Below are 24,436 nucleotides of genomic sequence, written 5' to 3' on the forward strand. Positions count from 1 at the left end.
CAATTAAGTATAATTTAAGGGACTAATATGCAATTACCTTATTTAGAAAACATGACAACTTAATGGCACCAAAAGTGCAAAATATGCTGATTCGTATGACTTGATGGGTGTTAGTTGTTATTGTATGCCTCATGTTTGTTTGAAAATTATCCTTAAAATGTTTTTTTGTTTCGGGATTGTTTGAATCTGGAATTTGTATTCTGAATTAGTCACATTATATCATAAGTGTGGAAAGAGATTCGAATAGTTCATGTCATGTAGAAATTTTACATTTTTTCTAATTTTAATGTTTTTTGGGTATTTTTAATATGGTGAAACCCAAATTTTCATAATTCATAATTCTTTAAATCTTAAGTTTCGGTGAGATTTCCAAAGGGGAATACAGCGACAAACAGAGACAAGTGTGTATGTTCTTTTCTGACGGGATTCTTAATTCTCAAAGCCGCTAACCAAACGGAGAATAACATTAACATCTAAGCTCAAACTGAACAAACCGAACCAAATGAACCGAACCATTTACTCACACCACCTACTCCAGTAAAAAGTAGAGTCGGTACAATACACATTATATTATACTCAAAATGAAAGGGGAAAAAGGGCCAACAGACCTCACACGGAATCAATACAAATACTAAAAGTTTTTAAGTGTAAACAATGAAAACTTTAGTGTAACAAAAATATCGAGTCAGTACAAACAGATTTCGACATATACAATGCTATATCTCGAATGAACCGATCTCTCTTACATCTCCTCTACTTGTGTAGATCATGAAAGCTATACATTATACATCGGCACATATTGCTCTCCTCTTCGGTTAAGAAACATGCATATGTGAAGGGGGAACCTTTTCAAGACTCTTGAGATTGTTGTTCAGTATCAGTTGCTTCTTCTGTTTCTTCACCAGATTCATCACTCGTCCTTTGGCTTATTTTCAAACGAAGAGGCCTGCCCATCAATTCCTATGCAAAAAAAGAAAGTCGAAAAGTGTTTAATAAAACAAGTTAAAATTTAGTGAAGTCCATTATAAATCAAGATCATCAAGAGACAACCATATTTCTGGACTCCAAAAACAAACCTGTTGTCTGATAAAACAAAAATCTGCAAAAAGCCACCACATGAAACATGGAAAGCGATCACAAACACCAGAACATAACCATTACAATAAATGTAGGAACTGGCAGAAGTTTACACCTATACTAATGGTTGACTAGTTTATTCAAGTGGCTGGTCGATATGAAAAATCTGAAAAGTAATCATTTATATGATACCTTCAACCTTGAGATAGATATGAAATTTGATAAAACTATGAATCAAATTATATTTCTCAAGAAACCAACATATAAATCCAAGGGTTCACTGCAGAAAGACTCCTTGTATTATTGCGTTGTGCCACCTATTACCCCCTTACACTTGATATTGACAAAATAGACCCCCAGGAACTCGACTAAACATCGTCGTCACCCTCAAATCTCTACTTTATTGACATTCAGTTTTAGGTCTATCCGCCAATATCAAATTTAAGCGGTAATAAGCGGCAAAGTGCAATAATGGGGTCTATGTGCAGTTAACTCTAAATACAGTAATAACTTTTTTTGGCACTAATCTGATAGTCTTTCCTACTATCTTCCAGTGGCCATCTTGCTACGGGATATCTGTGAAACCGTGAGATTAGTGGGGCCAAGCCCACGTGAATTGAGCGGAGATGAAAACGTGTGATGATAGGGACGTGAAGTGCAAGGTTTCATGTGGGGACCACAAAATGCACGTGAAAGCAATTCCGTGAAGATTTCGGTTTTGTCCAGCGGACAAAGTGAAAGCCCACCCGAAAATTCAATTCATGCTTATAAATACACGGTCTTCCTAGGGTTTCGATGGGCGTGCGAGAAGAAATTGTGTTTCGGCTGCTGAGTTCTCTTTTGGCTTCCGCAAGAGAAAAACAGCAGACGCAAAGCAGAGGGGAGCGGGAGCAAGTACCAGGGGAGGAGAAATTTTGTGCGGCTGTGCAAGGAAGGATTCTCTCTTTGGCTGGCGGCTACGAAGATCAAAGTGCAAGCAAGAGACTGATTTGTGCGACTGCAGAGAGCAGGTACGAAGGCAGAGAGCTTGGCTTGGAGGCGTGTGCAAGCAGCAAAGGTGCAGAAACAGAGGGTTCTCAAGCGGCTTTTGAGAGAGATTAAAGAGTTAGTTTGAGGGTTTATTTTGTGAGATTGTAAACCTATTTGTATTCTTTTCCTCTCTAATAGTAGATCTCCCCCTCCTTGCCCCGTGGACGTAGGCAGTTTGCCGAACCACGTAAAATTAGTTGTTTGAGTTTGTGGCCATTGTAATAGCTTTTAGGATCCCTCGACAGGTCAGTCCTAGAACTGATGAGAGGAAGAGCCGATATCTCACTTGGTTGAGATATCCGCTTCAGATTCTTGTTTCCTTGGTGAGACTGGAATTCATATCGATCTTTCTCTCTTATTGTGCACCAGAAACTCTGCCGAAATTTCCGCTGCGCTCAACAAGTGGTATCAGAGCCCAGATTTCAGATCTAGGGTTTGGTTGGAGGAGTAGATCAATTTGGAGGTCCGTTTAGGACTTCGTTGGTGATAAAAGTGGAATCTTTTTGGTAAAGACTCTATCTTTTTAATTTTGGATCTATTTTTCGTTCGTTGGTGCGTAAGATGTCGGGGAAAGAAGGTGCTTCGGGTGTCGAGGGTGGTGCTTCTGGCGCGAAGACCATTCAGAGTTTGAATATCCACTCTATGAAGATAGATGTGGAGAAATTTAATGGCACAAACAATTTTGGATTATGGAGATGCGAGGTTTTGGATGCGCTGAACGCGCAGAATTTGGAGGATACCTTGGAGTTAGATGGCAAGCCAGATGAGATTGAAGAGAAGGTTTGGAAAAAGATGAATCGAACGGCGTGTGGTGTGATTAGGTCTTGTTTGACTCAAGATCTAAAATATGATGTGATGAATGAGACTTCTGCGAAGAAGATTTGGGAGATTCTCGAAAGCAAGTATTTGACCAAGAGTGTGGAAAATCGCTTGTATTTGAAGAGGAGGCTTTATCGTTTCCAGTTGAAGAAGGGAACCTCCATTAGAGATCACATGAACCACTACACAAAGCTTCTTGCGGATTTGGCGAATGTGGATGTCAAGATTGAAGATGAGGACAAGGCGTTGCTGTTGTTGAGTTCCTTGCCCGACGAGGAATATGAGACCTTCGTTCTTACTCTGATTAATGGGAAGGCATCCATTTCGTATAGTGAGGTCACTGCTGCATTGGTGAATTATCAGCTTCGAAAGAAGGATAAGGAGAATTCGACTGAGTCGGTAGCAGAGGCGTTGGTTGCAAGAGGGAAGAGTCCAAACCGAAAGGGATAAGGAGAATTCGACTGAGTCGGTAGCAGAGGCGTTGGTCGCAAGAGGGAAGAATCTAAACCGGAAGAATTGGAAGTCACAGTCTAGAGTAGGGCATCCTACAATTGGAAAAGATCAGTGTGCTTGGTGCAAGGAGACTGGTCATTGGAAGAAAGACTGCCCAAAGCTCGACGAATGGATGAAGAATAAGCAGAAGGGGAAAGGGAAGCAGCCATCATCAGAAGCAAATATCGTATCGGATGGTAATAATTCTGACTCTTCTATTTATTCGCTTTCTATCAGTCCTACAGATAGCTATTCGGAGGAATCTGAATGGATGTTGGATAGTGGTGCGACCTATCATGTGTGCCCTAGAAGGGAATGGTTCTCCAGTTTTGAGAAGCTGGTGGATAGTGGTGTGGTGTACATGGCTGATAACCGTGCATGCCAGATCCTTGGGATAGGAAGAATTCGCATAAAGATGTTTGACGGGACTGTTAGAGAGTTAAACGATGTGAGATATGTTCCTTCTTTGAGGAAGAACTTGATCTCGATTGGAGCTTTGGTTGGAGAGGGTCTGAAGGTTCGTGTTGAGGACATGGTTCTCGAGATTGCGAGAGACTCTCGTATTTTGATGAAGGGCGTCAGGAGAAATAACCTGTATTACTTGACTGGAGGTATAGTGGCAGACAGGTGGAGAGCTGGCGACTTCTGTTGATTCGACTAGACTGCGGCATTTGGGGCTTGGCCATTCCAGTATTGATTCCTCGCATAGATTGGAAGAGGGTGCGAAGACCTGCAGTTTGAAGTCCAGTGAACATGTTGATGTGAGCAAGAAGACCGAGGTGAAGTGTGGCACCTCTATTCACCGTGCTAAGGGTCGTTCTGGAGGAGTTCACGTGGATGTTTGGGGGCCTTCCAAGGGGGCATCATTGGGAGGTAATAGGCGTTTGGTTTCCTTTGTTGGTGGCTGTTCTAGGCGTGTTTGGGTTGCAACCAAATCCCCATTGGAGAAAGTCCTAGTAGTCTCTAACAGATTGAAGAAGTGTGTAATAGACAGAAGGTGAAGGTACTCCATTCTGGTGGGAGGTACAAGATGGACCTGTTTCTGTGTTGGAGCCGAGCTCACGGCATTTCGAGACACTTCGTTGGAAAGGAAATCTTAGGGCAACTAGATAGGGTGATAAATTTGGAAGACCGTGCCTTGCTGGAGGAGGATCGGTGTTTGTGGTCGAGCAATGGTTTGCAGAAGAGTTTCTGGACAGAGGCTTCGACATATTTGGGTCATCCTATTAAAGAGTTGTCAACTGCTGTGATTGGAGGTATTCGGTTGAGGCTTCGATGAGGAAGTCAATTGACTCTCAGCAGGTGGAGAGTTTTGGACAGACCTTAGAGGTATCGCAGCGGGTGGAGAGTGATGCTACTCCACATTGGGTAAAGATTACTACAGATCATTCTGCATTGGTTGGGATTCCAGCTGAGGTGACACAGCGTGGAAGTCATTTGGATTCGGATGTAGATGATGAGTTGGGTTTTGATTTGAGTGCAGCTGATAGATACAGTTTGGATATGACCATTGGTTCACCTCAGGTGGAGGTGTTTGAGGCCATTGGAGGTGCTATCAGCCGCAGAGTTGATGATATTGGAGAAGGGTTACGAACTCTTCTATTGGATTGAGGTCGTTCGCGGCCATTTGGGTGAACTACGTTCGGCTTGATTCCTTGGGCGGTATTTCTCCGTTGACGGGGAAAAATGGAGAGATAAGATTGAACTGCAGGGTGGTGAACTAAGATATGTGAACACGTGTGAAAGGATAATGGCCAGCAGGACACGTGGGGGCTACAAAGTTGAGCAAACAACAGCTACATGAAGAATTCATGTGAAGTGCGTGAAAGGAAGAGTTGCGTGGGGACCACAAAGCGCGTGAGTAGAGAGGAAACCGCGTGGGAGGGTGCCGAATCCATTGGACAAAAGAAGAGGCTCGGATTTTGCATCACTTTACCCGCTAGGCTATAAATAGGAACGCCTAGGGTTTTGTGCGTTGGGAGCAAGTACCAGGGGAGGAGAAATTTTGTGCGGCTGTGCAAGGAAGGATTCTCTCTTTGGCTGGCGGCTACGAAGATCAAAGTGCAAGCAAGAGACTGATTTGTGCGACTGCAGAGAGCAGGTACGAAGGCAGAGAGCTTGGCTTGGAGGCGTGTGCAAGCAGCAAAGGTGCAGAAACAGAGGGTTCTCAAGCGGCTTTTGAGAGAGATTAAAGAGTTAGTTTGAGGGTTTATTTTGTGAGATTGTAAACCTATTTGTATTCTTTTCCTCTCTAATAGTAGATCTCCCCCTCCTTGCCCCGTGGACGTAGGCAGTTTGCCGAACCACGTAAAATTAGTTGTTTGAGTTTGTGGCCATTGTAATAGCTTTTAGGATCCCTCGACAGGTCAGTCCTAGAACTGATGAGAGGAAGAGCCGATATCTCACTTGGTTGAGATATCCGCTTCAGATTCTTGTTTCCTTGGTGAGACTGGAATTCATATCGATCTTTCTCTCTTATTGTGCACCAGAAACTCTGCCGAAATTTCCGCTGCGCTCAACAATATCACCTAACATGCTACAAAGAGATGAAGCATGCACATCAGAATCAAGATAAACATTTAACAATTTTGGCAAATATAAAAACATAAACATAGATTTAGTTGAGTAATAAAACAAGGAATAAAAAAGGCTGAACAAAGAAGGGAAACTTGATGTCACCTTTCCATCCAATTCAGAAACAGCAGCCTCAGCTTCATCCATTGTGGCAAAGCCAACAAATCCATATCCAGAAGATCTCCCGGTTGGGCTGTCAAAAACTACCCTAGCAGATACCGGCTTAAACTTTTCAGAGAAGAAATCTCTGAGGTTTGTTGCTCTCACTTTCCAAGCAAGATTTGATGCATATATCTTGTATCGTCCTTCTGATTTAGGGGCACCTGGTGGCGAAGGAGGAGAGGGTTTCTTGAAGCTCTTTGCAAATTCGACCCTGATGATCCTTTCAGAAATTTCCTACAGAGAAAATGTAGAGCTTGTTGATAAAAATAGAAGTTTGAAAAGCTAACAAACAATGCATATGGTAATTTGCTTTGAAAATCTTATCCTCATACAATTTCATATCAATATTCTAGCAACAAATTGACATCATAATTCTTCTATAATTCAATCATCTTCGACTTGAGAGGCGTATAATAGAGAGAATACCATACAGAATAATGTGTTCATATTTGATCTGTATTTTTCCTAGTACTAGTTGAGATTGCACGTGCAATACACGTGGTTAAATATCATGAATATTTAAATTGATAAAAATAGAGTAAAAATAAAAAAGAAAATAAAGTTTTTTTATGGGATTGATCATCAACTCAATAATTTCTCTCTCAAATGAAATATTGTCATTGTTTCATTCAACCAAGACCGTGGCCACATGATCTATTATTTGTGAGTTATAAACATATTAATCTAGTATAATATCTCTATTTAGTATCTTGAAGTCTTCAAAAGATGGGTGATCATTCAATTCACAAAGAAATTTTGCATATGAATTTACTTGCAATATGTCCATTTAATTTTTAGTTGTGGTTTGACTCATATTCATGTTAACTTTTAGTTGTGGTTTCACTCATATTTATATTATCTAATATTCTCATTCAATTTTATATCTCATTCATTGTATCATAGAAGTAAAACTAAAAGTATAAAGAATTATTTGTTGGGTATCTACTCAAACTCCAAGTTAGAATAGAGTTTTTAATTCTTTGTATAACTTCATGAGAATTAGATAAGGTTAGACATCTATCATGATTAGGAGTTTGGATTTTATCATGATTGAGAGTTTGAATCTTATTCTAATTAGAAAGTTAGGCTAGAGATATGGTTTTGGTTTCTCTATATATATCCTTCTATTGTTAGAGGAAAAAGAAGAAGGAGAAGAAGAAGTGTAGAGAGAAAGAGTGAGAGAGGGTTTGGCAGTCTTTGTCCGTACAAAAGATTGTAATTTGAAGGTGATAGTGGATTGATTTTGATCCCGTGGTATTTCCATGTTGAGGGTTTTTCACGTTAAATCTTATGTGATTTTATTTGCTACGTTTAGTGGTTTTTTTAGGGTTTTTGCGAGATCTAAAAATCCCTACAAGTGGTATCAGAGCGGGGTTCAATAGTTCGTGGAGATTCAAGATTTACAACGACATTGGTGGCAACGGAACTGCAGCAATAGCACTGTTCACCGCAGGTACTGTAGCAATAGAATTGTTCATGGCGACGCACTGTTCACGGTATTATAACTGTGGGTACTGTAGCGGTGACAGATCCGACGGTTGAGGGACTGATTTGAATTATGATCGTGGTTAGAAGATGATGACTTCTTCGGGTCCGAAGTTTGATATTCCGCTATTCAATGACAAGATAAATTTTGCAGTATGGCAGTGCATGGTTCAAGATATTCTTGTGCAGCAGGGTGTTGATCAAGCTTTGGAAGAGAAAAAACCTGAAGGATTGAAGGATGCTAAATGGAGTTCCATACAAAAGAGGACGGTTAGCACAATTAGTTTGGCACTCGCTCCCGAGATCAAGTACAATGTTATGCAAGAGACCACACCAAGGGGGCTGTGGGAAAGGCTCGAGGGGATTTATGCGTCGAAATCGATGACCAACCGATTGTGTTTGAGGATGGAGCTTTATTCGTTGAAGATGGAAGAAGGTATTACAATTCAAGACCACATCAATGTCTTTAATCAGCTAGTTTGCCAACTTATGAATATTAATGAGGAGATTCAAGAAGAAGAGCATGTGTTACTCCTATTGTCTTCCTTACCGAAGTCGTACAAGCCGTTAGTTCAGACGATAATTACAGGGAAGCAGAATTTGAAGTTCGACAATGTGACAGTACTCCTACGTGAGAATGAAAGAATAATGAGAAAAGAGAGCGCATCTAATGGTGGTGAGAGTGCACTAGCTTTTGAAGGTTCTAATCGAGGGAGGAGTACGGGGAGATGTGACAGTTATCGAGGAAGGTCAAAATCTCGGACCCGAGACGACAGCGAAAATGATTGCTATTATTGCGGAGAGAATGGTCACATTCAGTTCAGATGTTCCCAGATGTGTGATGATTTGAAGAATATTAGACAAATGAAGCTTCAAAAAAATGGGAAGAAGACGGACTCCTCAGTGGTTGTGTGTGATGAAGATGTGGTTTTATTAATGCAGAGTACAAGTACTGATGCGAGTAACACTTGGGTGTTAGATTCTGCAGCCTCTATGCACGTTTGTAACAACAAAAAATATTTTAACACGTTGAAGACAGATTGTAATACCCCAACCCTTGAGAGGGTGATGTGATTAGTATTGATAGATTTGATTGGAATACTCATACCACCAAGATGCATCTTCTTTTCGGGAACCCAACTCTTAGAAACTCCAAAGTTAAGCGTGCTTGACCTGGAGAAATTCTAGGATGGGTGACCCCCTGGGAAGTTTTCCAGGGAGCGTGTGAGTGAGGACAAAACGTGCTGAAAAGACATGTGGTGGTTTGTGAGGCCAGTCCATCAGATCTAGTAGCGTACCGACTCCGGGATTCTGGGGCGGGGCGTTACAAATGGTATCAGAGCCAAGCCAACCGAAATTGTGAGAGCTAAGTGCTATGCGGCGCAAAGTGCTACGTCGAGAGGGCGGGAGCCACCTCTTGAGGCCGTAGGAGCCACCTCTAGAATCTCACACGGATGGTACGGTCTTGGATGATATGATTTGGCGCAACAAGGACGTTGCGAGTTTAAGTGGGGGAGATTGTAATACCCCAACTGATGCGAAACAATGTGATGCAGGTATGAAGATTAACGACAACAATGTTTCGCCAAATCAGTGATCGATCTAGGCAGGAAGCTCAAGAATAAAGTGTAGCTTTCGATGGTTTTTAAGCAAAAGTTGCAATGTACTAAGTTCGAATCTTTTGTAAATGATCCAGAAAATAAATGTAATGATTCGTTCTCTCAATATAGTTCAAATTGTAATATTTAGATAAGTAGAAATACTTAGCAACAGATTCGCTCGCTCACTTAATCAAGTTGAATACAGCACAAATACGATTGATAATAATATTGATAGCAACATGCAAGCAATAGCAGTTCCAAAAATATTTGGGCGAAAGAAAATTAGACCTTCGTCGGACTGAACTGGATCAACGGGAGGATCTTCTGGAGGTGGCTCAACGACGCCAAATATGAGCGGTGGAAGCTCTCCACCGAGGGCGGCGTAATTAGGATGGAGCGGTGTATCTGGATGGAAACGCCGATGCCACGAACTGATTCCCAAGCTACTCTCTATGCTGTCAACGATCTGATGAGTCACACGCTCAACGTACTCGGGCACGCTCTCGAATGACTGATAATCAAACCACGGGGAAAGCTGTAAATTTACGATGCCGGTCTTTGGATCTAGCACGATTCCGTCATCAGCATCAGGATCAGCCATACACCAACGATCAACAGAATCGGGCTATCACGATGTCTCAGCAGATCTGATAATCAAACGAGCCCAACTGAAACAGATCTGAACCAACTTGGTCCGGTTCGGATCTGAACCACAATAAATCAACAAATAAGTAGGAGGTGGTTCTGAATAAATCAAGTCAGGCCCAGAGCTTTCCCTTCGTTCGTTACAACGGAGAGAAGAAGGACGCGGATCGATGATTGAGCCAAACGGGCGACGGTGCGGGTGAAGTCGGCAGCGGCCTGAGCGGTGGCGACTGGTGGGGGAGGACGAATGACAGGGGGGGAAGGCGGTGACTGTGGAGTGGCTAAGGGCGGCGGTTTAGGGCTTCAAGCGGTGGTGTCGACGGAAGAGAGGGTGGTCGGGTTGGGCCACGGTTGCAAGGGAGGAGCGGTCACGGCCACAGGAGGCGGAGGCGGAGGTGGGCGGTGCTGGGCGGTTGCTGAAGGTAAGGGATTTGGGTTCAAGGTTGACAGCGGTTTGTGGAGGTGGTGGTGGTTGCCTGAATCGAAGGAGGAGGGCGGAGGTCCGGTGGGCTTCGGGCGGCGAACTGGGAAGAGGGAGGTGGGGTGGGTTCTGATTGTCTGCAGGAAGAAGATGATGAACAGTGCGAATTTTGATTTTCTTTTGTTTTCTTTTGTGAGGAAGAGGAGTTACGGCTGATGACAAAGAAACTAATCACGCTTAGGTTTCACACCATGTTTAAGCAAATTAATTTCATTCATCAATAATCTTCAATCTGATTACAAGAGAGTTTAAATAAAGAAAATACAGATTTGGAAAATCCTCTAAATCCCTCAAATCTCTCTCATAACCAAAATACAACCAATTAACTAATTAGCTACCGAAATTCAAAATTCAAAATTTTGAAATTCAAAAATTCAAATTTCAAACTAATTTATTACAATTGAAATCAAAACCATAGTGCTGCAACCTGGCGTCTCCTTCGCTGATAAACTCGGCGAAAATCCCGTGTATGTGTCCGGATGTCCCCATCATTCTCCCCGGGTGGGAGAGAACTCGACCCTGTCGAGTGTAAATCAGAACGGCTGTCATACTGCTCAAGAAGATCTGGATCCAGCCTCTGCAAGTCATCCCTATCGAGCCAAGTGTCATCTGACTCAGGTCGTCCTTTCCAACGTACCAAATACCTGCGGATACCACCATTGCTAGTAGAAACAATGTTATCATCAATAATAGTATCAATGTCGTGTGCTGTATATGTGGGTGATATCTGGGGAAGTGGAGGTAAAGGGGAGCTCTCAGAAATAGGCTCAGGGGTAGGCTCATCAACCAGTGGGTTGTCAGGGTTAAAATGTGGGCCTTTGTACTCTACTAAATCCTCAATATTAAAAGTCGAACCAATATTAAAACCTTCGGGAAGGTCGAGAACATAAGCATTATCATTAATTTTCTTGAGAATTTTAAAAGGCCCTACACTTCGTGCATGCAACTTTTTAACAGTTCCCAGAGGAAACCGTTCCGGACGTATCCGAACCATCACATAATCACCAACATTAAATTCTTTAAACTTCCTTCTTAGATCTGCTCGCATTTTATAGTTAGCATTGCTGTCATTGATCTTCTTACTGATGTCTTTATGCAAGTCATGAATGCGAGATGCAAATGCAGATGCTGACTCAGATACTCTATGATGTGCAGACACGGGGATAAGATCTATAGGCTGTCTAGGTTTGTAACCATACACGACTTCAGCTGGACTGACACCTGTAGACCTATTAACAGAGTTATTATAAGCAAATTCAGCAGTAGGCAAATGTTGATCCCAACTCCTAAGATTTTCGCCAACTAACGATCTTAATAGGTTACCTAAGCTCCGATTGACTACCTCAGTTTGACCATCAGTCTGGGGATGAAAGGCCGTAGAGAATTGAAGTTTAGTTCTCATTTTGTGCCAAAGGGTTTTCCAGAAATAACTTGTAAATTTAACATCCCTATCTGACACGATTGTTTTCGGAAGCCCGTGCAGTTTAACAACTTCGTTGAAGTATAGCTTGGCCACATGAGAAGCGTCGGAAGTTTTGAAACATGGTATGAAGTGGGCCATTTTGGAGAAGCGGTCCACAACAACAAAGATAGAATCGTGTTTTCTAATCGTTTTCGGGAGTCCTAACACGAAATCCATACTAACATCCTGCCATGGACAAGTTGGCACAGGGAGAGGAGTGTACAAAACAGTGTTCTGCTTACGTTGTTTCGCCAATTGGCAGATGTGACATCTACTCACTAGTCTAACAACATCTCGTTTCATGCTTGGCCAATAGAAGCGACTTTCCACTGCCTCGACAGTCTTGTTATTTCCAAAATGTCCTGCAAGGCCTCCAGCGTGTAATTCCCAAATTAAGAATTCTCTCAGGGAGGTGTCAGGAATACACAACTTGCGAAAATGGAAAAGATATCCATCCTTCAGGAGAAAACCATCAATTTCACGGATCACTCCATCATTTAGCAAAGTATAAACTTCGCTAAAATCAGGGCACGATTCATATTGGTCTTTGACTTTCTCAAAACCGATAACTTCCGCACTCAAAGTGGAGAGGAGGTGCATGCGACGACTGAGTGCGTCGGCGGCTTTATTTTCTACTCCCGCTTTATGTTTGATCGTGTAGGTATAATCCTGGAGGAACTCAACCCATCGACCATGTCTAGCGTTCAACTTCTTTTGGGAGTGAATATATCGAAGAGCTTCGTGGTCAGAATATATGACGAATTCTTGTGGGAGCAGATAGTGACGCCAGTGTCGAAGAGATTGTATCACCGCATAGAACTCTTTATCATAAGTGGAATAACGTTGCCTAGTGTCATTAAGCTTCTCACTGAAGTAAGCAACGGGATGTCCTTCTTGAGATAGGACTCCACCTATTCCAATACCAGAGGCATCACACGCAATTTCGAAGACTTTAGAAAAATCGGGCAGGCGCATAACAGGAGCCTGCAACATCCTTTGCTTGATCTCTTCAAATGCCTTGGTAGCAGCTTTTGACCACTCGAACTCACCTTTCTTCAAGCAATCGGTAATAGGGGCCATGATGGTACTGAAACCCTTGATAAACCGACGATAAAAAGTAGCGAGTCCGTGAAAACTTCGAACATCTCTAATGCTCTTGGGTTCGGGCCATTCTTTGATAGCTCTGACTTTCTCAGGGTCAGCGGATACTCCTTCAGACGAGACCACGAATCCTAGTCACCGGGACGGATGCGAATCTGATGGTAGCCACTCTTAAGATCAATCTTAGAGAAGATGGTGGCTCCAGACATTAAGTCAAGCATGTCATCCAACCGGGGAATGGGGAAACGGTATTTCACCGTAATCTTGTTAATCGCACGGCTATCCACACACATACGCCATGTTCCATCTTTCTTTGGCGTCAGTAATGCGGGGACCGCACAAGGGCTCATGCTTTCTTTCACAAAGCCCTTCTTCAACAATTCATCAACTTGCCTTTTCAACTCTGCATGCTCATTGGGATTCATCCGATAGTGAGGCAAATTGGGAAGGGATGCTTCCGGGACTAAATCAATTGCGTATTGGATATCACGCATCGGGGGTAATTGGTCCGGGAGGTCTTTAGGGAAGACGTCAGAAAATTCGTCCAACACAGTAGCGACTTCTGGGGGAACCACGTTAGAAATATCCTTCGGAGCTTCTCTAGCGGCGAGGGCGAAAATAGGAGCTCCGTTGGCCAGTTCACGATCAATTTCTTTGGCTCCAATCAGGTTAACACCTTGGGAAGATTTATTTGGGTCGGTCTTCTTGTCATTTCCTTTTGGTTGAACCGGAAGGATCTTGACCTTCTTCCCGTCGTGTTCGAACAATAGCATGTTGGATCGCCCGAAGATATGAACGTCGTTATCAAATAACCAGGGTCTTCCAAGAATGACCTGACCCACATCCATTTTTAGAACATCGCACCAAACCTTGTCCTTATAAATGGCAAATTGAAGAGGGACTAGGCATCTCTCGTGGACATTGAGGGCGGTGTCGTTAATCCATGATACCTTGTATGGATTAGGATGGGGTACAACCTTGAGACCAAGCTTAGCGATCACAGCTGAGGAGACCGCGTTAATGCAACTTCCACTGTCCACGATCACCTTACAATTTTTATCACCAATCTTAGTGAACGTATGGAAAATAGAAGTACGTCTCCAATCATCAACAGCCTTGGGTTGAGAGATGGCGCATCTGACAACTGATACAGTAGGAGTCTCAATTTGTCTAAGATAACTCAAGATAGTATCATCAGCATCATCCTCGAAATCATCGGTATCATCGTCAATTTGATGGACAAACTCATCACTGTCAGATTCAGGTTCGTATTCGTATTGTCCATCGATAATAGCAACCTTGTGACGGGTCGGACAGTTCGATCTTGACCTTCTTCCCGTCGTGTTCAAACAATAGCATATTGGATCGCCCGAAGATGTGAACGTCGTTATCAAATAACCAGGGCCTTCCAAGAATAACTTGACCCACATCCATTTTCAAAACATCGCACCAAATTTTGTCCTTATAAATGGCAAATTGAAGAGGGACTAGGCATCTCTCTTGGACATTGAGGGCGGTGTCGTTAATCCATGATACCTTGTATGGATTAGGATGGGGTACAACCTTGAGACCAAGCTTAGCGATCACAGCTGAGGAGACCGCGTTAATGCAACTTCCACTGTCCACGATCACTTTACAATTTTTATCACCAATCTTTGTGAACGTATGGAAAATAGAAGTACGTCTCCAGTCATCAACAGCCTTGGGTTGAAAGATGGCGCATCTGACAACTGATACAGTAGGAGTTTCAATTTGTCTAAGACAACTCAAGATAGTATCATCTGCATCATCCTCGAAATCATCGGTATCATCGTCAATTTGATGGACAAACTCGTCACCTTCTGATTCAGGCTCGTATTCGTATTGTCCATCAATGATAGCAACCTTGTGACGGGTCGGACAGTTCGCAGAAACATGTCCATACCCTTGGCATTTGTAGCACTTGACATGAGCGCCAATCTTAGAGAAATCTCTCTCCGGTTCCTTGCCTTTGGAATCGACTTTCGACTAGGAAGAACTAGGGTTATATCGACTCGGAGGATGACTAGAAGTAGTGGCACGGGAAGGTTGGGAAGAATGATTTCTATAATCCTGACTCCTATAAGATTGATGGGATTTTGATTCATCTAGATCCTGAACTAACGCGTAAGCTTTTTCAAGGGTGTCTACTCCCCGAGCAAAGAGTTCGGTTTGCAGATCATTTCTCAATCCAGCTCTAAACTTCGACAAGACTTTCATTGGCGCCTCTTGTTCAATAGTGTTGCATCGAGTGAACAGTTCGTCAAATTGTGCGACGTAGTCTTTCGCAGATTTGGTTCCTTGAGTGAGGCGATGCCACTTATCTAACAACCGATGATAAAATGATGGCGGAAGGTATTTCTGTTTAAGTTTGTTGGTCATTTCTCGCCAAGTTGTAACCGGTAACTCACCTCTAATGTGCCTCAACGTTTCGAGGTTGGTCCAATATTGGCAAGCAGGTCCGGTAAGTTTCATAGCGGCGAATTTGACCTTTCGGGGTTCCGTCAGGGCGTACCAATCAAAATAACGATCCATGCTCTTCAGCCAGTCCAAGAAAGCTTGTGGGTCGAGCTTGCCGTCAAAGGTAGGGGCGTTGATCTTAATACTCCTCAGGTATTGCGCATCCGGATCAGGTACATGTTGATCTAGGGGGCGCTGAACGATGTTTCCATAGCCTTGACCTTGTAGCGGTGGGGCGATATGTTGATAACCTTGATCTTGCGGCGGCGGGGTTGCAACACGTGTTTCCTCGATCCTAGTGATCCTTTCATTGGTAGCTCTACTCTCTTGGGCTAAGTTACCTACCGCTCCTGCTAGCTCAGCGATTTGTTTAAGAATTTCGGCGAACTCGGGATTTGCACTGCCTGACATGCTGGACTCACTAATTGGCTCACTGGACTCTCCTAATCGATAGTGTAGACCCGTGCGAGTGGGCATGCGCTAACAACTAGTTGATATGAATGGGTGCACAAAATTAAATGAGATGACTTTTTTTTTTAATAAAGACTCGACAAATTTCCTAACCTAGAACCAGGTGCTCTGATACCAAAAATGATGCGAAACAATGTGATGCAAGTATGAAGATTAACGACAACAATGTTTCGCCAAATCAGCGATCGATCTAGGCAGGAAGCTCAAGAATAAAGTGTAGCTTTCGATGGTTTTTAAGCAAAAGTTGCAATGTACTAAGTTCGAATCTTTTGTAAGTGATCCAGAAAATAAATGTAATGATTCGTTCTCTCAATATAGTTCAAATTGTAATATTTAGATAAGTAGAAATACTTAGCAACAGATTCGCTCGCTCACTTAATCAAGTTGAATACAGCACAAATACGATTGATAATAATATTGATAGCAACATGCAAGCAATAGCAGTTCCAAAAATATTTGGGCGAAAGAAAATTAGACCTTCGTCGGACTGAACTGGATCAACGGGAGGATCTTCTGGAGGTGGCTCAACGACGCCAAATATGAGCGGTGGAAGCTCTCCACCGAGGGCGGCGTAATTAGGATGGAGCGGTGTATCTGGATGGAAACGCCGATGCCACGAACTGATTCCCAAGCTACTCTCTATGCTGTCAACGATCTGATGAGTCACGCGCTCAACGTACTCGGGCACGCTCTCGAATGACTGATAATCAAACCACGGGGAAAGCTGTAAATCTACGATGCCGGTCTTTGGATCTAGCACGATTCCGTCATCAGCATCAGGATCAGCCATACACCAACGGTCAACAGAATCGGGCTATCACGATGTCTCAGCAGATCTGATAATCAAACGAGCCCAACTGAAACAGATCTGAACCAACTTGGTCCGGTTCGGATCTGAACCACAATAAATCAACAAATAAGTGGGAGGGGGTTCTGAATAAATCAAGTCAGGCCCAGAGCTTTCCCTTCGTTCGTTACAACGGAGAGGAGAAGGACGCGGATCGATGATTGAGCCAAACGGGCGGCGGGGCGGGTGAAGTCGGCAGCGGCCTGAGCGGTGGCGACTGGTGGGGGAGGACGAACGACAGGGGGGAAGGCGGTGACTGTGGAGTGGCTAAGGGCGGCGGTTTAGGGCTTCAAGCGGTGGTGTCGACGGAAGAGAGGGTGGTCGGGTTGGGCCACGGTTGCAAGGGAGGAGCGGTCACGGCCACAGGAGGCGGAGGCGGAGGTGGGCGGTGCTGGGCGGTTGCTGAAGGTAAGGGATTTGGGTTCAAGGTTGACAGCGGTTTGTGGAGGTGGTGGTGGTTGCCTGAATCGAAGGAGGAGGGCGGAGGTCCGGTGGGCTTCGGGCGGCGAACTGGGAAGAGGGAGGTGGGGTGGGTTCTGATTGTCTGGAGGAAGAAGATGATGAACAGTGCGAATTTTGATTTTCTTTTGTTTTCTTTTGTGAGGAAGAGGAGTTACGGCTGATGACAAAGAAACTAATCACGCTTAGGTTTCACACCATGTTTAAGCAAATTAATTTCATTCATCAATAATCTTCAATCTGATTACAAGAGAGTTTAAATAAAGAAAATACATATTTGGAAAATCCTCTAAATCCCTCAAATCTCTCTCATAACCAAAATACAACCAATTAACTAATTAGCTACCAAATAAAATTCGAAATTCGAAATTTTGAAATTCAAAAATTTAAACTAATTATTACATCAAAATTCAAAACCACAGTGCTGAAATATTGCGCCTCCTGCGCTGATAAACTCGGCGAAAATCTCGTGTATGAGTCCGGATGTCCCCATCACCAACCCTTGAGAGGGTGATGTGATTAGTATTGATAGATTTGATTGGAATACTCATACCACCAAGATGCATCTTCTTTTCACACTTTTTAATTTGGGTTCTCAGAGGGTTGGGTTGAAGAAGGTTCTCTGTGTTGTTTTTTTCTATGATTTTTCTGTGATTTTTCTCTGTTTTTCCCTGTTTTTATTCTCCCGTTAAGAGGTGCCGTCCAAATCTTCAAATGGTTTCAAGCCACAAAGCTATTAACGTGGCAGCTAAATAAGAGTTAGGGTGAAATCCCAAAATTATCCCTAATTAGTTCTTTAATTTGTCATTAAAAAAATTATTAATCAAGTTTTTAAGGCACTAATATCTGGGTTACTACACAGATGAAGAATTTGATGACGTGATTGTTAGAAACAACGAGAAGATGAAGGTTGGAGGTGTTGGAAGTGTTCGCCTTAAGCTTCACACTGGGAAGATCGGAATTCTTCATCATGTGAGATGTGTGCCGACATGTGGTGCTAATTTAATTTCGTTGGCTGAGATGACATCATGTGGGTACAAGTATGTGGGTGAAGAGTGGTGCAATGTGTATAAAGATGGCGATTTGATTTTACGAGGGAGGAAGAATAGCAATCATATTTGCTATTTAGATGGGCGATCCGTTAATGGTGTAGATTACTCTTCTCAGACTCTTGTCCACAAGGGAGAGGTGAAGAACAAGAAAAAGAGAGTGAGTTTTTCCTCAGACTCTTGTCCACAAGGGAGAGGTGAAGAACAAGAAAAAGAGAGTGAGTTTTTCTGAAGTCGTTGAACACTTGGAGATTTTTCGTCGAGGGAGGATATGTTGGGTATCTACTCAAACTACAAATTAGGATAGAGTTTTTAATTCTTTGTATAACTTCATGAGAATTAAATAATGTTAGGGATCTATCATGATTAGGAGTTTGGATTCCATCATGATTGGGAGTTTGAATCTTATTCCAATTAGGAAGTTAGGCTAGAGATAGGGTTTTGGTTTCTCTCTATATATCCTTCTATTATTAGGGGCTGTTTGTTTGCCTAAAAAAAGAGGGAAATCAAAGAAAAGAAAACCTATTTCTAAGAAAAATAGGTTATGGGATTGTTTGGTTGGCTAAAAAAGAAGGAAATCAAAGAAATAAAGATGAGATGAGATGAGTTGTCACCTTATTATAGGATGATGTGAGTGATTTTTTAAGAAAACTTGTTTTGATGTTGTTTGGTTGGCGAAAAAAATAAGAAAATGAATTATAAGAAACCTATTTCTTATAATAGGTTGTTTCTTTTATTTGGTTATTTCTTAAAAATAAGAAAATAGATGAGATGAGATGAGTTGTCATTATATTATTGGATTATGTGACTCACATTTAAGAAAATTGTTTTCCTAACTTTTTGGGAGGAAAACAAAAAAATAAAATGTTAATGAGATGAGATGAGTTGTCACAATCTTATTGGATGATGTGAGTGATTTTTAAATATGAGATGAGATGAGTTGAGTGATGTTGTGGATGAAAATAATATTTTAATAGATGTGATGGATGTGATGGATGAGTTGTTGGATGAAAATAATATTTTATTAGATGTGGTGGATGAGTTGTTGGATAAAAATAATATTTTATTAGATATTGTGGGTGAGTTTTAGGGATGGAAATATGTGAAATTGTACTTTTTGAGATTTCTTGGTTTTTATTTCTATTTTTTGGTTTTTTAGGAAATAACCAAACAGGCCTTTAGAGGAAAAAGAAGGAGAAGAAGTATAAAGAGAAAGAGTGAGAGAGGGTTTGATAGTATTTGTTAGTGCAAAAGATTGTAATTTGAAGGTGATAGTGGATTGATTTTGATCCCGTGGTTTTTTCCTGTTGAGGGTTTTTCACGTTAAATCTTGTGTGATTTTATTTGCTGTGTTTGGTGGTTTTTTTAGGGTTTTTGCGAGATTTAAAAATCCCTATATTATTTTCTTGCAAAATTAGAACAGAGAGATTATGATATACTTCGTCATGTGCTCTAAATATAATTTTTTTTCTTTGATGCAAGGCCCCTATCAAATCTTACCCCAAACGATGTGAATGAAAAATGCTATTATAACTCACTTACCTAGGGCGATTGTATTGTACATAGGACATAACTCATCTAGAATATCCACATCTGCTAAGTGGATTTTGCTATTATGAAAACATAATGTTAGATGCTCGTATTCAAACTTTTTGGCTCCATAAAAGACACAAGAATTTGGAGTGCATAGCTTATATATCGTATAGAACATACTATTTCATGAAGAATTTTCCATAATAACAAATATTATTACAACTATATTACTATTTACTATTAAATTAATTTTATTGTATAAGATTATATGACCCTCTATAATAAGTTATAAAGTATATATATGAAAATCGCGATGTTTATAGCCAGTAGTTAGGCTCCACAAAATAGGTTAAATTTACATTATAGTTCGCTATTTATAGTACTGTTGACAATACCATTAATTTTTCTCTTTATCTTATTATTCACGCTTTTCTGATGTAAATTCTCTTTTGGTAATCACTCAATTAGCTATATTTAATTTTTATAATATCAAAGGTTAAAATATTTTCTTCTGTTTAAAAAGTGTTGACATGATTTTTATAAAAAATATATACACATAGTAGCAATAGTATATACTTCAGTTTAACCCAAACATAGGCTTGAAGCCATTTAGATTGAGGTCTTTTCTACGCTAGAATGATGATATAGTGATTACACGGTCCAAGAGTCAAAGAAGAAATTTCTACAAAAAAAAAGTAATTTACTATCTCAAATTAACAACTAATTTATAAACTATACATAGGCAGTGCATATAGCTATGGAAAGTAAGGTATATATCTTTATAAAAATTTCATAGTGAGTGACCAACTACAATCATCCATAAATAATTATTATTTTAGTTACTAATTTGATATGCATAACTATGAAATAAATCTCAAGCAAAAAATAGGAATTGAGATTGTATTATCCTGTAGGTAAATAAATAAATATTATTAGAGCTCCTTTTTATATTAAATTTAAAAGTAATAATTTTAAATTATTAAGTGCCAAATATTAGCTCATGTGAGAAAGTAAAGTAATCTATGGTCTATATACATATATTGTCAATCAATCTAACGTATTAAAATTATAATGACCATAGTCAAAATTATATGGTGGGTTCACATTAAGGCTCTGTTTGGCAAAACTAACTAAAAACTGTCAAGCTAGCTGAAAACTGTGAAATTGTAGCAGAAAGCTGATAGCTGTGTAGCTAGCTGATTGACTAGAACTGTTTGGTAAAAAAAGCTATACAACTAGCTTAAATTTGTTAAATGACTAAAAAAGACATGTAATATTATTGATATAAAATTAGAATTATTAGGGGTAAAAACAAAAAAAAAATTGACAGCTCCTTCCCAAAGACAAACGCTACTTGAGATAGCTTTCCAAAAACTACTTGCAAAAGACACAATCTCCAAAATAATCTCCTCCTATTTTTGGTCACCAAACAGCTCTACTAACTTATTGACCAAGTCAATAAGACACAAGCTCTTAGATAAGACACTTTTTTTTGTTGCTAAACAGTGCCTAAATATAATTTATAAAAAATAGTAAATTAAAGTCAAAATCTTTTTAACCACAATATAGATTGTCTGAAATTTTTTTATATATAAACTATATTGCCTAGGAATAGTAATGCGCACACTTAACTATGACCTAATAATCTTAAGAATAATTTAGTCTTCAATATCATCATTAATTGACGTATTTATACATTACACTGAAAACAAAATAAAAATTTAGAAAACTACAAAATAAACATCCTCAAAAGTTTTAAAAATTATAAAAAAAATACCATAAAATTTGTAATTTATAAATACATAAAACTATTAAACATTACATTAAAATCAAAGAATTACAAAAAAACATTGAAAAATTTCAAAGTTTAGAGGGGTAATTTGCAATGTACTAAACTTTAAGGGTTTTTTTATAAATTTCAAATTTAATAGATTTTCAATTAGTTATGTTCTTTTCAAAAAAAATTATGGATAATATTGACCATGAAAAGTTATTCTCTAAACCTATACTTTTAAAGGGTTTATGATATTTTTTGCAAAATTTTAATTTTCTAAGGGTTGTTACTAATTTTGCATAATTATTTTAGTGTCTATAGGTTAGAAATTCTCATGGTGTTTTTTGTAAATTATGAATTTTAGAGGCTTTTGTAATTTTTTTAACTTATAGGCCTTTTCTATAAATTATAAATTGTTTATAGACTATTTATAGCTCCTATACTTTTCAATTTACTAATGAGTTTGAAATTCTCAGGATGTTTTAGTAAATTTAAATTTTAAGGGTTTGTTTATAATGTTTGAAACTTTAAGGTTGCTTTCTATAAATTATAAATTATGTAGGGGATATTTGTAATTCCTATAGTTTCAATGTACTGTTAGGTTGGGAATTATCAGGATTTTTGTAAATTTTATAATTTTAAGGGTTTTATTTTGTAATTTGTAAAACGTTCAGAGTGCTTATTATAAATTCCATAAATTTTCAAGGGTTATTTATGTTATTTGTAGGTTTTTAGTGTGTTTATAGGTTTAAAGTTTTCAAAGAGTTTTTTATAAATTTTGAATTTTTAGGGGTGATTTTGTAATTTTCAAAACTTGTAAGATATTTTCTGCAAAGTCAAAAAACTTTCTATTTCTAGCTAGCATATGTTTTTCAGATTTCTCACTGAATTGAAATAGTAAAATTTGTAATTTTTAAGATGCTTTAATAAAATTTTGAATTTGTAGGGGTGTTTTTACAATTTAAAAAACTTAGAGAATATTTTTTACAAAGTACAAAAACTTTTAGATGCTGGCTAGCATATATTTTTTAGATTTCTCTGCAAACTAAAAAAGTAAATGATTTAAATTATATAAAACGTATCTCTTTTATCCAATAACATGTTAAGTCTCATTATGAATAGGATAAATAATTTAGTTACTAATTCAAAAAAGATAGATAATTAGAATAGATTAAGGTAACAATATAATATTCAAAAAAAGTAAAGGGTAATATTGACCATAGAAAGATTTTTTCGAACTCGTACTTTTAAAGAGAGTATGATACAAAACTGATTTTTGAAGCGAATTTTATGTTATATGACAGAAACCTACAGATTTGTCTCTTCATGTTGTTAAAAACTACTTGCTTTAGACTATAACCAAACACATTAGAGCATAGACAAGTACTTGATGCAAAATTAAAATGAACATTGTATTACTAGCTTCAAGAATTCTATTTGATAGCTTTCTCCATTTCTTTACATCACAAATTAATTATCATCAAATAGTCAAAATGCAGCCAAGGGTTTGTGATTATATCTAAATAAGCTAATAAGACATCTTATAGTCCCTAACTGTTACACCAAAACTCCAAAGTTATTGTGAGGCTTAAGAGTTATAGCTTTATATTCTAACATGTCCCGAGTGTCTTTTTAATAGGCCGAAAACACAGACTCACACAACAACGTCAGTTTTTGGAAAATCTGTTTTAAATTCGTGGCCGGTGGTATGTGAACCTGGGTTGCTCTGATACCATCTTAAAGTCCCCAACGGTTACACCAAAACTCCAAAGTTATGGTGAGGCTTAAGGGTTATAGTTCTATATTCTACCAAGAAATTTACTCTCCCTAAATACAAAAGTATATATAGAGAAGTTCATTAATTCGCATCAAACGCAAGGATTTGTTTCTTCATGTTAATAAATTAAAAGCTACTCATTTTATACTACAATCAAACACATTTTACACATACCCCTAGCTATGAAAGAATGAGACAGTAATAGCATCAATGATCTTAATAATCAAAGAAACCCCAAGAGCTTCAGCAATTTCATGGCCTCACATATCATCTTAAGCCCCAGTTAGAACCAAAATAAAAATGAGAGGAAGAACTCACAAAAGAATCGAATTTTTCAACAACAGCCCGCGCCTCATCACCCGAAGCCATAGTAACGAACGCAAACCCTCTATTCTGCCCGTTCTCCCGCTTAATTATCTGCAAATAAATAAATAAATACCACATAAAGTTTCGTTTTCCCCCCCTTTTTGCGATAGAAAATTTGAGAGTCTAAGATCCGGTCACCTCCACATCTTTCACAGTTCCGCACTCTCCAAAGAGCTTCTCAACCTCCGGAGCCGAGAAGCTCCACGGTAAGTTCACCACAAACAGCTTCCTCCTCTTCTCTTCGTCACCCCCGTCCTCTTCCTTCTCTAGGGTTTCGTTTTCCGCGGCGATATCTTGCACCGCGGAGCACGGGAGGGGAGGATAGCAGCTCCTTCCCCGTGTCGATCGCAGAGATGGGAACTGAGAGGGACAGGGCTGGGGATTCGAGAAAATGATAGGGGCAGAATTGGAAATGCGAGGTTTTGCGACGGCGATGGAGAAAAACGACGCTGCCGTCGTCGACGCCGCTGCCGCCATTTGGATAACGGGTATTTTCTGCAGGATGAGGGAGCGAAGGGAGAGATTTTCGGGGGGTATTTATGAGTGGATTGCCGAAATTAACCCTGAGAACGGACCGGTTTGGATTAGGAGTTAAGGGCCTATTTTAGAATATATTTGGGGCCCAATGTTTGAGCTGTTTGAGCGTGGGCTGAAAGAGGGCTGATTACCGTTATCACTAGTCCAGCTGTTCATTCGAAACAGACTGGGCTTAGAATTTAGCCTGCCCTGTGCTTCGCAGATAAAGTGAGTTCTA

At 40.0% G+C, this 24,436-nt stretch overlaps 1 protein-coding gene across 1 annotated transcript; it reads right to left on the minus strand.

Annotated features, from left to right (window-relative positions):
* Positions 550 to 24,204, minus strand: LOC109825112 (31 kDa ribonucleoprotein, chloroplastic-like). The gene is made up of 4 exons (XM_020391846.1): positions 23,821 to 24,204; positions 23,635 to 23,733; positions 6,097 to 6,387; positions 550 to 960 (listed from the first exon to the last, which is right to left on the minus strand). Exons 1-4 carry the CDS (start codon positions 24,157 to 24,159, stop codon positions 850 to 852), a joined length of 840 nt encoding a protein of 279 aa, XP_020247435.1. The 5' UTR covers positions 24,160 to 24,204; the 3' UTR covers positions 550 to 849.

Source organism: Asparagus officinalis, chromosome 10, assembly GCF_001876935.1.
Source record: "Asparagus officinalis chromosome 10, Aspof.V1, whole genome shotgun sequence".
In the NCBI taxonomy this organism is placed as follows: Eukaryota; Viridiplantae; Streptophyta; class Magnoliopsida; order Asparagales; family Asparagaceae; genus Asparagus; species Asparagus officinalis.

Excerpts from the sequence above, each read along its gene's own strand:
- LOC109825112 (XM_020391846.1), bottom strand. The coding sequence starts at position 24,159 with ATGGCGGCAGCGGCGTCGACGACGGCAGCGTCGTTTTTCTCCATCGCC. Across the intron at positions 23,734-23,820 it reads GAACTGTGAAAGATGTGGAG|ATAATTAAGCGGGAGAACGG; the intron begins GTGACCGGATCT and ends ATTTATTTGCAG. Across the intron at positions 961-6,096 it reads TTTCTGAATTGGATGGAAAG|GAATTGATGGGCAGGCCTCT; the intron begins GTGACATCAAGT and ends TTTTTTGCATAG.